General features: G+C 38.9%; 1 protein-coding gene across 2 annotated transcripts in view; it reads right to left on the bottom strand.

Annotated features, from left to right (window-relative positions):
* LOC128019648 (unconventional myosin-X) overlaps positions 1-16,693 on the bottom strand; it is a 65,035-nt gene that overhangs the window by 6,783 nt on the left and 41,559 nt on the right. For both annotated transcript variants that reach the window (XM_052605744.1, XM_052605745.1), the window contains exons 21-36: positions 11,398-11,504; positions 9,834-10,250; positions 9,691-9,724; positions 7,839-8,672; positions 5,442-5,565; positions 5,052-5,295; positions 4,803-4,898; positions 4,553-4,646; positions 4,403-4,458; positions 4,152-4,294; positions 3,283-3,477; positions 3,012-3,169; positions 2,005-2,128; positions 1,097-1,394; positions 504-711; positions 30-166 (exon numbers count right to left, since the gene is read on the bottom strand). In XM_052605744.1, the coding sequence (XP_052461704.1) occupies positions 30-166; positions 504-711; positions 1,097-1,394; positions 2,005-2,128; positions 3,012-3,169; positions 3,283-3,477; positions 4,152-4,294; positions 4,403-4,458; positions 4,553-4,646; positions 4,803-4,898; positions 5,052-5,295; positions 5,442-5,565; positions 7,839-8,672; positions 9,691-9,724; positions 9,834-10,250; positions 11,398-11,504 (3,269 nt within the window). The remainder of the gene's footprint in view (positions 1-29; positions 167-503; positions 712-1,096; positions 1,395-2,004; positions 2,129-3,011; positions 3,170-3,282; positions 3,478-4,151; positions 4,295-4,402; positions 4,459-4,552; positions 4,647-4,802; positions 4,899-5,051; positions 5,296-5,441; positions 5,566-7,838; positions 8,673-9,690; positions 9,725-9,833; positions 10,251-11,397; positions 11,505-16,693) is intronic.

Raw genomic sequence — 16,693 nt, 5'->3', positions numbered from 1 at the left:
ATAGGTGCAGCGTTGTTGTGTAATTTTACCTCTCAAACTTGGCAAGCACATCGGCCACAATCACCCTGCTCTCCACGGCCCGGTCGATCGAGTTGTTATGCTCAAACAAAGCAAACATGTTCCTGCTGTCCTCCATAGCCAAGCCTCGGATCAGTTTCTCTACCACCTACACATGGAAAAGAAACAAAACGCTTCTTCATCAGCATATCACACCACGGATTCCTGATTAAGAGGAAAATGATATACATCTAGCCAAGATTTGTTCATCCAAGGCACAGGTAGAGTTTTATCCCCTCAATGGCCAGAGCCAAAATCCTTTTTTTTTTTTTTTTTTTAAATCATTGTTTGTTTTATAACTGCATGAAAAATTATGATTTTTATTATTACATCTTAAGGGATCAAGAGTGCAATTCTGAAGAATCTCATTTCTCCTTACATGTTTTAAACACTGGATTCTTGTAGTATGATGCTTTTATGATATTGTGTCTGTTAGCATCCCTCACCTCTCCAGCAGTAGTGTGAGAGTTGATTGAAATCTTGCAGGAGCCTCCACCATGGCAATAAACGGTGGTCGTCATCTCCCGTCTGTGCAAAAGGGCGATGATCTCCTCTTGCGATGGCACAAACTCCCGCACTTTTGTCTTTTTCAGTGACTCGCCAATGAACACAGCGAACATCTCTATTTCTGTTCCAGGGAACAGCTCCTTTATCCTAAAAAGTCATTGATATCAGAAAATATTTAAATGGCACAAAATACAATGTCGATACTGTTAACTAAAACTAATTAAAAATAAAGCTGAGATAAAATAGAAATATTGAATTTTTACAAATAATTTATCTGTAAAAATAAGACCACCCAACACAAAGCCAGGATGGTCTATGTCATTGTTATACTTTTCAAATGATGCAATGAATTTGATTATTTTGGGCTTGGGCCAGGATGTTTTTCCCAACATTTCTTCTATTTTCTTCTCAAAGTGCACCACAATTCTTTAAACATAGGTTTTAAACCACTAAATTTAATAATAAAAAAAAACAATGAAAATGTATGAGTTAACAGTTTGAAAGTATTGCATTCAAGGAGTAGCTACAACACCTTTTCAGGTGGAAGCGGAGGTATCTGAGGATGCCGCGGCTGGGCAGGAAGGTGCAGCTCATGCAGGTGAGCAGATGCCAGTGTACACGGTTGGCAGGGCTGTTGGGTTGAGGCACATGATTGGTTTGCTTGATCAGCTGACAATAGACTTCATCTCTGAGCGGCCGCAGATCTTGACATGTCTGTAAGATGCCTTGAATGATGGGCATTGGGTCTGACACAGCTTCCATCTCCTGTAACGAGTTAAAGATCTTGACTGCCTCGTCTTGCAGGCTGGTGTAGCCTTTCTCCTTTTGCACTACAAGAAGGAGGACAGGAAAAGGAGACAGATTGAGAAAAGGACACAGACAGAAAGGATTAAATCCATCATCCTACCAATCCAATTCCAAAGTTAAAAAAATAAAACTGTGCATCAGTAAGAAAATAAATCATCAGTGAACAATTCAACAATGAGGCTAAAATATGTGAACAGTAGAGCTTGCTTTGGCTTGAATAATAAAGGAATGTCCAAAGTTTAGAAAACATTTAGCTTTATTAAAAGCATAAGTGGTCTGATTTTAGTTTTCTGTTATTGAGTTTGTAAAAGGGTAGTACACATGCAATGACATACTTTTTTGAAACAATTTAAAACCTTTTTCTAAATTATTGCATAATATGACCTCCAATTGAATTTAGTTTTGAGTATGGAATATGTGCGCTTTTGTTTACAAATATAGAAAATCAATTAAAATAATTTGTCATTTTAACATTTTTCAGGAAAAACATGAATGTGGCTCAAACAGTAACAGATATGACAATAACAGGACTGATAGTCTACCACTCAGGACATTTGATAAATAGAGAAGGTGTCATTTGGTGTCATTTTTCCAGAAAGCACAGCAATAGATCAGTGTAAAGGAGAGACTCACGGGTGACATTGACCTCTCCATAAGGCAGAGGCAGCAGGGGCGAGTGCAGTGGGTGCTGTGTGTATCTCAGGATGGGGTTCCTCCAGTACATCTGCTCCACAGCCTCCACATTAAGACTGCTCTCCTGCACAACCATGAAAAGAACGATGGCATTTGGGGATTTTTAAATGCATTTAACACAGTGTACATCCACAGATCGCTGGAGGTGGAAACACAGCACACAAAGTGTTTTTGTTCCTACCGTGCTTGATTAACTAGGTCAAGAGTGCTCAATTAATTCAAGTTTCAGAGAATAAATGATTAACTCAAAATTATTAACCAGCTCAGCTCTACTAAACCTAACCCTAACCCTAAACTAGATAGTAGTCCAGCTAACCAGATGACATGTAAAGCTAGATTTGGTTTTATCTGGATTTTCTTGCAAGGTAAAGGTGCACTCAATGCTTTATCCAACTCATTAAATCATGGGTTTACCACTTGGTTTGAAAAATTGGTTTACAATCATATAACAAAACAAAGCCATTTTATTTTACATGGATGCAACCATGTTGAGATCACATGACCAGTTTAATACTTCTGACTTTATACAGAGCCACCTGTCACTGTATGTTTTTTTTTTCCTCAGGATATACATTAACCATGGCTGAAAATGTCTTTTAAGCATCAACGCCATTAGATGTCATTATGGCATCCAGCAGAACACAAACCGACATGACTGAGAGCATCTTCACGATTCAAAACGACTCAAATTGCATAGATGAAGAACAGAAGCACACAGAAATAATCAAACAAACACAGAAATTAGAAAAAAATAGGAGAAAACAGTGAACAGCACACAGAGCACCCATCCGTGTGTACCTCACTTAACACTACAGGTTTTGACCCTGAGGGACTGTCGTGGTTCGAGAGGTATCGGCTTCCACAACTGAAACATGATCGTCAATAAGATGAAAACCTTATTCCACATGGAATTATGAATTCAATTAGATATTTTAAGGTAAAAGTACCTTGATATCTCGGATGAGTTGCTGGGTAGGAGTTTCTATGGGAACCTTGTTGTCAATGGCCACCTGAATGGCTGAAGCCCATCTCATGGCCTCGTTCAGTAGTTTGGTGTAGAGACGGTATGAATGCTTTCTCCCGTGGACTATTATGTTCCAGTACCCTGTGGCGAACAGAGGTATTGGATACGGTGCAGAGAACATTTGAAGAAATCTCTCTAGAACTCATTTCCACACTTAACAATGAGTCCCGCTGCATGAAAATGTGTGAACCCACCTGTCTCCTTGTAAACTTTCTCATCAGGCTGAACAACCGAGCAAAGGCTGTTGAGTACCAGTGTTCCCAGTTTGGAAATGCTGCGCTCTGATGATTTATAATAATCCAGTGAGTTATTGGTCAGAACAAACCAGCGTTTCTTGAGCTTGAGAGATGTGCTCTTCCCACTGGACTTCATTTCTTTATGCAGCCAGCCTGATGAAAAAATTGAAAGAGGAAAGCAAATTACAATCAAGAGAGTATTTGGCTGCGTGTTATTCTAGTGACCATAAAATTAAAATAATGAGAGGAGAATAGTTATAGATTAGTTCATCGCTCATAAAAGGGATGCTAACAGGGTCGACATTAATATTATTAGGTATTTTAATACAACAACAATTAAAATATTTGTTAATATGCCAAAGAGGCACAGCAAAAGTTGGCATCAGTGATTCAATGATTAAATAATTTTTTTACACAAATGTACAATACAATACAATCAAACATTTGGGGTTGATATGATGTTTCTTTTTGTTATTGGACCAAAAATGCAGTAAAAACAGTAATGCTGTGAAATATTATTACAGTTTATAATAACTTTGATGGCAAATTGTAATTTTCAGCAGCCATTACTCCACATGATCCTTCCTTTTTGTTTTGAAATCTTTAATGAAAAGTTAAAAAGAACAGCATTTATTTGCAATAGAAATCTTTTGGAACATTATAAACGTCTTGATCAATGTAATGCATCCTTGCTGAATATTATTGAAAAATTTGCAGTGGTGTATGAACGTCACAAATTCTTATACAATGATTCGTCATGACCTCTGTGATGTAGCAAGTACAGCGCTGGTAAATCTCGGTGTCCTGTACAGAGCGGTCTTACTCGCCTCTCACTATGAACTCCTGGCCGTCTATTCTGGAGTCTCCTTTAGGCTTCTGCAGAAGGCCGATCCAGTGGTGCATTTCCTCAGGTGTGTCAGTGTTGCAGTGGATCACGCGATTAGCAGTGATTATAACAAATGAGTTTGGCCTAAGGCAAAGAAATCTCATGAGCACAGCACAATACGACCATTACATCATGAATGCTTTTTTTTTTAAGACTAAAAAGAAATTCCTGGAAATGATATATAATTATTACCTGTCCGGATTGTCGGAGGCACATACAGAGTCGATAAGCCCAACATCCAGTGTTCCCTGAGGATGAAACATGTAAAAATAAAATGTACATGCCACTTCTACAACGCTGAAAGTGATTTCAGATGTTTGCTAACTTGAGTTGAACACTCACGACTGCGTTCTTGGGGTTGGCCTGTTCGTGCTGCATCTGCAGAAGCTGTTCTGGAGTGGCACTGTGGACGCGGCTCAGCACGCTGAACCAGCCACTGAAACACAAGCATTACAAGTATCGGTCAACAGTATGACATATGCGTTGCATTACACCACTAGGGGGCACAGCAGATGAATAGGAAATTTACACACAATGAATAAACTCTTGATCAGGCACACTGGAATAAAATAAATACACATTTTCAATGTACCTAGCATCTTCAGGAGATTCTGCATAGATCTGGAAAGTCCTGTCTTCGGTCACAATATTCAGTGCATTCTCCTTCTCATGGTTGTCTAAAATCTCCCTATGGGAAACGCCACAGATCATCAGTCGATGAACATTAAAACAGTAAGCCTGGACTCCATCAATTGGTGTGTTTCTTGTAAACATGAGGCAGACATGCAGCTATGTATGTTCATTTAAAGTGAAACAAACATCTGGGCTTCTGGGTTCTTACTTTGCAGCTCGAATGTCAATGGTTCCCTTCAGTTTCTCCTCACTGTCGTTCTCAAAATACATGAGTTTCGAGTCTCGGAGGACGAACCAGCGCATCTTCCAGTTCCTGCGGGACAGAGTGGACATTCCTCCACCTTTCTTGTACAGCCAGCCTGACTTGAGAGAATCCTGCTTCGCCCTGAACCACATGAAAGTCTCGTCTTTCAAAACACACCAGCGCCTGCGCCACGGGATCATCAGCCCACCTTAAAAAAGACAAATAAGAAACAGTGCAATGGAATGTTAATCTTTTACCGCATTCTACCCATTGATATGTTCAGTTTGAGCAAGTTCATCCAGTGACATAGGAATAAATGCAACGATAAGGAAGTAAATGGTAGGAAACACACACTTTTCATATACAGGTAGCTGTGGAAATAAGGAGGTCCACTTCCGTTTAGCAGATGCACTCTACCATTGGACACCTCCTCGTCTGTGTCCACATATCCATCATTCTCATCATTGCTGTCAATCAACTGTGGGGAGAAAAGGAGTGTGAATGTCAATAAAAGGCTTTTAAATGTACTATACTACTCTTCATCCACTGTTTATAGTCCTTTTTTTAAAGAAATTAATACATTTATTTAACCGAAAACAGTTATTTTAATACCATCATAATATTTCCCAATGTTACTGTTATTACTGTATATTTGCTCAAATACATGCAGCCTTGGTGAACATAAAGAGACTTCTTTTAAAACTTAAAAAAAATCTTACTGCCCCCAAACTTTTCAATGCCACTGTTGCCAATGTTTTTTACTAAAACGGCTCTTCTTTACACTGTAACCGTACACCCTTGTGCATTCTGTGTTTGCTGCGGTAGGACATCTGCATTTCACTGTCTAATCCTACTAGTTAATACAAACAAAAAGAGCATGACATCAGTAAATATCCTCCCATTGTTAACTGTCATGTCAAGTTTCGCATTACACCCAAAATGAACCCGAATCAGCTCTTTTGAGTTCAAATGTTCTCCAAGAGTCAACAATCAAGCTGCTGTAGGACTGTGTTTGTAGCAGGTGTGTGACAAGCATTGGCTAATCGCTGGAAATACCCCGAGGGACAAAGACTCAAAATATATCAAATCGTATTCACCTGATCCCTCCTCATGCTGCTTTAGCAAATAAAACATGAGTTGCTACAAGAAATCCAAAGCAATAAAGCATTTGAAGGAGCATTCATTACAGTATTATGCCAGGGTCTTGAAAGAATAAGGACAAAGTGTTTTTTTATTTTTTTTGCTTCAGGCAATACCGGATCTCATTACCCTGACACTGAACTGTATATGTGATAAAATGCATATTCCTGTCATGCCAAACGCCTTACGAGGTGTTCAAGCAGCTGGAAGTCAGTCATTTTAAATGAAAGCGATGTGAGTGACAGTGACCGTTGGAGATGCCACAAAGATTAGTAGAGCTGAACTTTATGCAAATTCTTAGTGAAAACTAATGGACGTACAGACAGTGAAACTCACATGAGCTGATACAGCAGTAGTGTAGAAGCACTACAGGCCACAACGGACAGGTTTGTAGGTCAACTAGTTGCCCATATTTGTTAAGATCAATATTTTTGAGCAGCAGTCCCTCAAAGGACATGAATTAATAAATGCAACTTTTACATGAGCGAAGTGCTGACTGTCCACTCTTAACATGCAGAGATGCTGTCTTTAAAATCTGCTGCTACGGTAATCCAAACAGTGGCAGGGCTCACAAAATTGCTAGCCCAATGTTCCCCTTAAGTCCTTTCAAAGTCTTCAGTTTAGTTGTATCAAACTTAATGCCATAAAAGTCTTAAATGCCTTAAATGGTATGAGAAAAGTCTTAATTATAATTTCATGAGGCCCTAACTTTAATAGGCTGATTTCATTGAAAAGGCCTAAATATTATAGGCTGCCTTCAGAAAAGTCTTGATGGCATTTTCATGTAATTTTTCCCATAATGGCTGATAAAGTAGCGTTTATGAGCGCAGTGTTACCGTACAGAATTGCTGTAACTGGGAAAAAATGCTATATTTCTGTCACTCCAATTTAATTAAAATTAATTACCATTTTCAATCATCCTGTCTGCTGTTTTGTGGGCAGAGTTAAATTCATTTAGGGTTACCGAAATCTTAAGAGTGCTTGCCTGAAGGGCTACCAGGAATTTTGAGAGCCCTAAGTGGTTTTGCATAAAAAATTGAAAACTCAACATCAAATTTCAAGACAATTTCACAACTGTGAGCAATGATTCAGTTGTTATACATACAAAAAAGAAAAAAGAAAAAAAAGGTTCAATGCACGTTTTACAGAGAAATTGCTAAAAGTAAAAAAATCTACAGTAAAAGACTGTTAATTAACTGTAATTTTATTATCATGTGTTACCCTGATGGTATTTTGTGTGTGTGTGTGTGAGTTTTGTCTATTGCATATAAAATATACGATTCCATCTCATGCCATCACATTTCTAGCAAACCAAGGCTGCCATTTTTATTTTATTTTTAATTTTTTTTTACCATAAATTTAAGCATTTTTTTACAGTGTAGGTTTCCATTCTATGGAGAAAAAAGAAATGAGATGGGAGGGAAAAAATCGGTTTCAATGCTCTTGCTCACAAACCTTTGCATTCTCTTGCAAAACTATTGCATTCACCTGAAACTTTGCATTCGTTCACAAAAGCACATTAAATATAGTTCTGAAATATACTGATATATACTGAATTCTAGTCGCTCTCAGTGTGAATGCCCTGTCAAAGTGTGAAAAGAGTGTACTCACTGAGTCTGAACTTCCTCTAAAGGAGTCTGTGCTGTTGTAGGTACAGGAAGATCGATGTAGCACTTCCTCATCAGTGAGGTGTCCATCATTAGTACTTCCTGCGTCCCCACAACTCCCCAGCGCCTCCTCAAACTCCTCTTGATCATAGTCCGACTCGGTGTCAGGCAGAATACTGAAGCTGGTCTCCTCCACTGGCAGTACAATCTCTGTTACCGTCTTCCTGGCATTTGTATACACCAACCCGTAATGTCCTGTGGTTGACGGCAGTGGGGCTGGAGGAGGGGGTGGAGCTGTAGTTGGAGGCGGGGGGATGTCTGAAAGTCTGTTTTGTTTGATGGAGGAATTGGATTTTGGCCTCTCCATCCGTGCAGGTGAGGACGTGGCCGCCACACCTTCAGCAAAGGCAGGTGGTGGAGGCGGAAGACTGGAGAGAATCTCTTTGTCCATGGGCACAGCAGCTGGAAGAGGAAAGTCACAGAGCGGGATACACTCATCCTCCGCGTGGAAACCTTCATCCACCTCCTCCTCGGCCAGAGGTGCGGTGGTCTCTGACGGGTCGTGAAGGTTCTCCTCACTGGAGGGCGACTGCTCCAATCCTCCGAAGTCCAGCATCTCCAGGAACTCAGTGGCCACACGTGAAGCCTCTTTCTCCAGGCGGTAGATCTCGGCGTCACTCTTCTGTCGCAGCTCGTCTCTGGAGCTGCCGTTCAGCAAGGACACCCCTTCGTCTCTTTGTCTCTGCAGCCGTTCGATCTCCCGCTCCAGCCGCAGGATCTCCTCCATCTGACGACTCTCCTCTTCAGATGAGTACGGGCACAGGCTGTGGGACACGTCCTGAGGGGTAGTGAGGTTGCACGTCAATAATACACAGTTCATTCTGTCAAATCAGAAATTGTAACATTCCAATCAAAAAGCACAATGCTTTAACATGCACTGTGGATAGTCCATGGGATTCTCTTTGGTTTTTGCCATGTAAACATTGTGGTACATGAATATGGTAATCATTCAGGTTTAATCATTGATATTTGTTGATAAGTGTGTTCATTATAAACTATAAAATATGCAATATAAATTAACATAAAATATTAGTATTAATTCTTAAATTTAAAATTAAATCAAATATAAATTTATGCATTTAGCAGACCATTCTATCCAAAGCTATCTTACAGTGCATTCAGGCTATCAATTTTTACCTATCATGTGTTCCCGGGAATCGAATCCCCAACCTTGCGCTAGCTTGCTTGCTTACGCAATGCTCTACCAGTTGAGCTACCGTACATTAATTCATAAATGGATAAATGTAGGTATATTAGTAAAAGGTATAATGTATATACTGCATTTTAAAAATGAATATATGTAAATAAAATTATTAAGGTTTTGGGGAGTTGCACCACATTACATCTTACAATCTGAACTAACCTCACCATATCCTAAACAGACAACATTATCAAAACTTCTGAGGCGCTTACTGACACCGATGTCTCTACGATATCAAATAAATATTTTTTTCTCTGCACATGTCTACATGTCCACACCATATAATATAATATGATATAATATAATATAATATAATATAATATAATATAATATAATATAATATAATATAATATAATATAATATAATATAATATAATATAATATAATAATTGGTTTTAATAAAATAAATATTCAGTGATGCAGTTTTACTAAACTCATTTTACAAACTATTTAAGCTTTTTAAAAGATGTTATAGCTCATATAGCACAGTACCATGGCATTACCATGTGAAGAATTAGGACAATACAAGAGATATATCCTTTCGCAATTTAAAATCTCTCGGGAATATAAAATCAAATGTCCAAGAGAAATAATACCTTGTGGTTGTGATGATTTTTCTCCACTAGACTCCTAAAACGAGGCAAAACAGGAGGGAATCCTTTTAGACAGGGATTAAGCACAGACCAGCAGCCAACACAGATTTAAGATGACCTAAATTAAAACTCTGATTGTGTTTTACCTGCCGTGCCCTGCCTCTCTATCCTCCAGTTTCTGTTTGCTCTTCAGCTCTTCCTCTTCCTGCTGTCTCCACAAAGCCTCCTGTTCCTCCTCTTTCCTTCTCCGCTCCTCTTCTTGAAGCCTCTCCTCCTCCTCTCTCTTTCTCTCTTCCTCTTGTCTCAGTCTCTCTTCCTCAAGCCTCCTCAGCTCCTCTTGTCGTCTCCTTTCTTCTTCCACTCTTCTGATTCTCTCCTCCTCTTCTCTCCTCCGTTTTTCCTCCAAGAGCTGCCGATAGAGTTGTCGAGCGATCTGTCCACGGATGTGTTTCTGGAGGACCACTGCAGCGGAGCGGAAATGCAGGAAAGCTTGTCTCCAGAAGTGAGCGCGGAAGTTCTTTTGGATAGTGATGGCGCTGGTCCGGACTTTTTTATAGTTTTTTCTGTGAGAGGGAGAGTTAAAACATTACAGAGTGGGCCCTTGAGGCTTTTCATTAATGATTCGTTGACAGGGATATTACAGTAATTATGAGTATATTACAGCGACTTATTGCTAAATAAACAACACTGTCATTAACACATCAGTAGCTCATTTAAAAAGCAATCAGCGTGACAAATATGAAACAGGGCCAATAATATAAAATAATCTAGCTAGTTGGTGTCTGTGATAATAAAAGACATTTGATCTGCCACAGTTCACATACATGTATACCAGGCCAGCAAAATTAGACCTGTAATGTAATATATGTGAATTTGTGGATACAAAAAAATGAAGGCAAAACAGACACATCATCAACCCCATAAATAACATCATGTGCAAATGAATACTAAACATGAATCCTAACCAGGAACCAACATCGTATCTCAGCAGACCCTTCACACAAAACAGATGTTGATCATTTGTCGTTTGTCATTTTTGATTTACAATGGCATCAAAGCAACCTGCTGAAAACATCTTAAACTGGTTTGCTGGTCTTAGCTAGTTTAAGCTGGTCTCCAAACCTTTCCCAGATGGTCTTTAGTTGCTCTACCCAATGTTCTCTCAGCCTGATTAGTTGACAATTTCACAAAACCCCTTTAAAACCAGCAAAACTAAAACTTAACCAGCACAGTTTAAGCAATTTTCTTCTAGTAGGGAAGCTAGTTTAAAAAACACTTCTGAAACTCAAAAGTGCATGTAAACCAACATAAAACCCCTGATTAAAGCAAGATCCCTCAAAACTGGCAAAAGAAAACCTGATGTATTACCAGCATGCTAATTAATTCAGCTTGTGCATTTAGTGCAAAATATTCAGTATTTGCAGTGAAAAGACTCTTGATGACATTTCATTGTGTATCCCTCATTTGCTTCCCAGCACTTTCATAATGAATCTAATCCACCTTGCATTGCTCTCAATTAACTTCTTCACGCAGCTCTGGTGAATCATTCTGTGATGCAAACTTCCATTTCATTCACATACACTATGAAAGCAATCCATTCACTCAACTCAGAAAAAAGTTACTAAAGTCACATCAACAGACTTTGGTAAGTCACCCGACACTATTCAACAGAGTGTGTTTACACACAAACACACACCAATCTGCACTAACCTTGCCACATAACTTAGTATGTGGGCCCGGATCACCATACCAGCCGCTGTGCGCACCTCTTCTCTTTGCTTCTCCAGCCTCTGCTCCAAAGCTTCTTTCAGGAACACCTGCAAGGCACCAAAGAGGAAAGACAAGGAGAGGGAGAGGGAAGAGGGTAGGTGTAGGTAAACTGATGTGAAGAGCACGACTCCAGTGTGCTCAGCAGGCTACAGGCTACAGTGAGCTGAGCTGTGGAGCTCTGCCATTGTGCTGAAACCACAGCGCTCTGATTTCCTGTTACTGCTGCTGTTTGGGCTATTCCAGACAGACTGACGTGCACGGACAGAGAGAAACAGAGAGAGAGAGAGAGAGAGAGAGAGAGAGAGAGAGAGAGGAGGGGGAAAGGGTGGCTCTCGGCCAAAGAGCAGGCCACACCCTCACTCTCTCTCTGTCTCAGAGACAGGAGACATGAAGGTTTAACTCTTTAGGCACTGACGCTAACTCACTGAAGAGAAACCTCTGAAACACTGGGGAATTAAAGAGATGCTCTGCATAAATTACTTTATAATGAACTGTATCAATACATCTATAAAAGTAAAAGAACATTTATACTAAACAGAAGTGGACATGTAAAGGTGCAAAGAGTAGTTTGACACTTATTTAAAAAGTTGTACACATTAAAGGGAGAGTTTACCCAAAAATGCGGTCATCATTTACTCACCCTAATGCTGTGCTAAACTTGTCTGAGTTTCTTTCTACTGCCAAACACAAAAGATGAACTTAAGGAATGTGGGTAACCAAACACTTGACGGTGACCACTGACTTGGAATTCATTCCACGGAAGTCAGTATCTACTGTCATCTGTTTTACCCCCATTCCTCAAAATATAATCAGAAGAAAGAAACTCAAACAGGTTTGGAAGAGCATGAGGGTGAGTAAATGATGGCAGAATGATGGCAGAACTGTCCCTTTAAGGAATAAATTGTCTTTTACCACAATGGTGTCATTCACATGTGATAAAGACTGTACTTAACATTGTTTTAATTTTGTATTGTGTAGTTCACTACTCTCAATGTATTTTGCTATGTTGAAATGACGTGCCGTCTCTAAAGATATTCTAGTACCATTGTGTATGAGGTAATGTGGAGAGTGAAAATTAGATAAGTTATCAACAGAGACAACAGGAGAACGCAGTACTTGTACAGCCCAAGAAGCAGAGTAGGTGAAAAGCCATAAGAGAGACAGGTATAAAAAAAAAAATCTGCCCTAAACACTGGTACAGCCCACAAGGTGGAAAGATTTGATGATGGAGAAAATCTATAGCATAAGAATTTTTTTTTATATACTGTCAATGAACTGCATTAAACTTCTCAAATAGTGAGCATGTATGTATTATAATTACAAGCTGCGTTTCCTCCATATTGGCATTTTCATATGATATACTGTCAGTTGCTATTCCCTGTAATTTCACAAATCTATTATGGTTGCATTTTTGGGCCAAAACTCAAAAAAAAACAAAAAAAAAACAAAACAGTAATATTGTGCAATAATATTACAGTTTTATATTTGAATATATTTTAAACGTGATTTAATCCTGTGCTGCAAAGCTGAATTTCCAGCAGACATTGCTACAGTCTTCAGTGTCACATCATCCTTCAGAAATCATTCTTATAAACTGATTTGCTGCTCAAGACACATTTACAAATCAATGCAGAAAACAGTTGTGCTGCTTAATATTTTTTGGAAACTGTTATTATGCTAACATGAATTTCCATGATACCATCAAAACCACTAAAACTTGAGTTGAGATGTAGCCGCTCAACTAGTATGGTCTTCATGGGGGTTTATACTCTTAAAGTTAGTAAAGAAGACAACAGCAAAGCAGCATCCAATATACATCATGCATAATGTAGGTTCTGTAAAGTCTGTTTGTGGTGGCTTTACCAGAATCAGGTATTTTCAATTAATATCAACCCATACACATAGCATAATGATTCATGTCTGGCCTCCCACACATCTTTTAAGCTCATTGTGAGATTTCCTGGAACCGACGGCCCAGATGTTCCTGTAATCAACGTCGCACAGCTGCAGACACACACTGGAGGAAGTTTCCTCGTCCACATCCTTCCCCCATCCCACGCAAAAAACCCTGAGCCCCGATCTAGGGATCACACTTCCTCAACACACAATCAGCATGGATATAATTACACACAGGTTGTTTTGTTTCGAGAACACGATCTCAGACCCCTTTCTCGATCTGACACCCCTCCTCTCACCTCCACCTCAAATCTGACACTCGCAAAAACAGCACGAACAAAAACCAGTGCCACCACTCAAGAGGACCTGTAGTGAACACACATTCTCTACGGATCACAATCACACACTTCTAAATGAAATCATAAAAGAAAACAGACCTTGTTGAGCCATGATAACAACTATAGCGGATCCGTGAACACATACAGCAATGATGGATACAGTTAAGGTCACTGGCTGGAGCTTTGACTCCCAACCTAGACTTGCTGGAATACATTAAACTGTTTAACACATAAGACTGTATTTATACAGAAACATGAAATGCATGTGTGGAACATGTGTGTAAACACTGATCAAACGACCTTCATACAGCACAGCCTGGTGTCTGCTGCTAATAACACTTCATGTGGCCCTACAACGACACTGGTCCAGAATCCTGACTCTGACTGTGTTTTTCTGTAGATTCCTAACTAAATTCCTATACCCAACAGAACACAAGTTGGATCTTCAATATGATTGTTTTACTGAAATACAAGATAAGTTCCAGATGTGTAATGTGTCTACCACTGTTGGCCCATGCTGGTTTAAGGTGGTTTGGTGCAGGTTTTACTGGTGAATCAATATAACCATGATTTCCTTAGCAAGATTTACAGGGATGATATTTTGAAGAATGTTGGTAACCAAACAGCTTACATTAGCCATTGATTTCCATAGTATTTTTTTTCTCTCCATACTATGGAAGTGAATGTTTGGTTACTAACATTTCTCAAAATATCTTTTTTTGTGCCCAACAGAAGAAAGAAACTCATTTAGGTTTGAAACAACCTGAGGTTGAGATAATGATGACAGGATTAATTTAAATGTAGTTATATCAGTTTAGACAGCAGAGCCTTTGAATGTCTTGGACAAAGGAGTCCAAAAAGTTGAGAAGCATTGCTATACAAGTTCTGGATGATGTTAACCAATCGCCAATTAGATATTTAGGCAAACTCTCATAGGCTATATTTTATAAATATTACTTTTCAACATCAAGTTGATTACCAATAGATACAAACCAGTTTATGACCTACATTTCTTATAACAGAAAACGTGTTTCTATTAAAGCAAAATCAATCAGGAATGCTAATTCATGTTGACATTAAACTAGGTAAGATATCCTGTGTGGACACCAAAAACACAGCACATATGCTGGGAGCCAATTACCCTGGTCTTTTCAGAAAGGGATAAACACAATCAACTGGTAACTGTGGGGAACTAATGCACGTAATGTTTTAGTGAAGGACTATGTTGGGTGAAATGTCATACACGTGCATTTTGGGATAAGATTTGTGCATGGTCCATTAGTCCAGCTTCTGTCATGAGGACACCAGCTTTCTTTCTTTTTTCACCACCATTAGGGCAACAGGCTATTTAACAAATATGATGGAGGAGCCTGGTAGAGCAGTGAAAGCTGTAGGTTAGAGTAGCTGACCTTAAGTACATTGGAGCTCTGACGTGCTGAGAACAAATTGGAGCCATCCAGCCCTGACCCCACCACTCAGAACAATGAGGCTATTTTACAGCGAAACAATTTGTAAAGCATGACTCTATTCAGCAGGGAGCGAGACTGCGTGTCCAGTGAGTGTATCTGAATTCATTTGTTTCAGTTTCTTTATGCATGTGTGTGTGGGAGACGGAAAGCAACATTCTAGGAAAAGGAGAAATATTGCATTGAATCATCTATTGAGGCCATGGTCAATTCAGATGTATTGTGCATTTAATGGCACATATATGAAATTGTTCTTAAAGGCATATCTATTTCTATGATATTTAAAATATAAGGTATATTTGTTTTTGCAGCACCAGTTCACAAAAATGTATGACTATTAAATATATTCAATTATACTTACACTACTATATATGAATAACACAACAATGCACTCTTTAATGCTCACCAAAGCCACATTTATTTGAGTATACAGTAATAGTCTATACAGTCTATACAGAAAGAATTACAAAACTGTTTTCTGTTTGAATATATATTAAAATGTATTTATAAATGTATTCCTGTGATGCAAAGCTGACTGTTCAGCATCATCACTCCAGTCTTCAGTGACACATGATCTATATTAGGGGTGCTCCGATCACGATCGGCCGATCGTTATGCGTATCTCCTCAGTAAAGCCGGTTTTCTAATCAGCGGTTAATTCCATCAGGTGCGTGATTTCACATAGAGCAGCTGTTACTACACAGAGCCGTTGTTAATAGAGAAGATGCGCAAATCACGTTAATTTTCAGGGTTTATTGGCCCATCTTCTCAGTTAACAACGGCTCTGTGTAGTAACAGCTGCTCTATGTGAAATCACGCACCTGATAGAATTAACCGCTGATTAGAAAACCGGCTTTACTGACGAAATGCGCATTAACGATCGGCCGATCGTGATCGGAGCACCCCTAATCTATATAATATTATATGCTGATTTTCTGCTCAGGAAAAAAATCTTATTATTATCAATGTTGTGCAGCTTTTAAAAATATTTTTTGTGGAAACTTGATTTTTTTTTTCTTTGATGAATATTTAGAAAGTATAAGTACAAGAATAGCCTTTGTTTGAAATTGAAGTCTTTTGTAGCATTATAAATGCCATAACTGTTACTTTTGATAAAAAATACAAATTGAATGTGTCCTTGTTGAATCAAACTACTTTCTTTAAAAAAGCCAAAGAAAGGCAAATGATCCTTACGTAGTTCAGTTTAACGGTGTACTGTCATCTAATTGTTTGGTTTGAATTGGCTTTCCTTTCATAATGACCCACTCAGCATCTCATGACCGAAAGGAGCACTGACAGGTCATCACTGTTTCCATCTCAAGTTATTTGATTTATGAGATAACTTCTCAGTCCAATTTCAATTTCTCTAATCACAGCAACAACGCATTAATGCACCATCGAGCTAACAATGCGACACCAGATAAAGAGATACCCAAACTAGCTCTCAGGAAAACCAGTAACCACAAGACCCCAAAGGAAATAACACAGAGCACACTGGATTCAATTAATTTAAAGAAAATTGGTCTGAATCAAAGG

The sequence above is a fragment of the Carassius gibelio genome, chromosome A9, assembly GCF_023724105.1.
Source record: "Carassius gibelio isolate Cgi1373 ecotype wild population from Czech Republic chromosome A9, carGib1.2-hapl.c, whole genome shotgun sequence".
Taxonomy (NCBI): Eukaryota; Metazoa; Chordata; class Actinopteri; order Cypriniformes; family Cyprinidae; genus Carassius; species Carassius gibelio.
The sequence above is the reverse complement of the archived record's forward strand: the minus strand, read 5'-3'. Positions and strand labels throughout refer to the sequence as shown.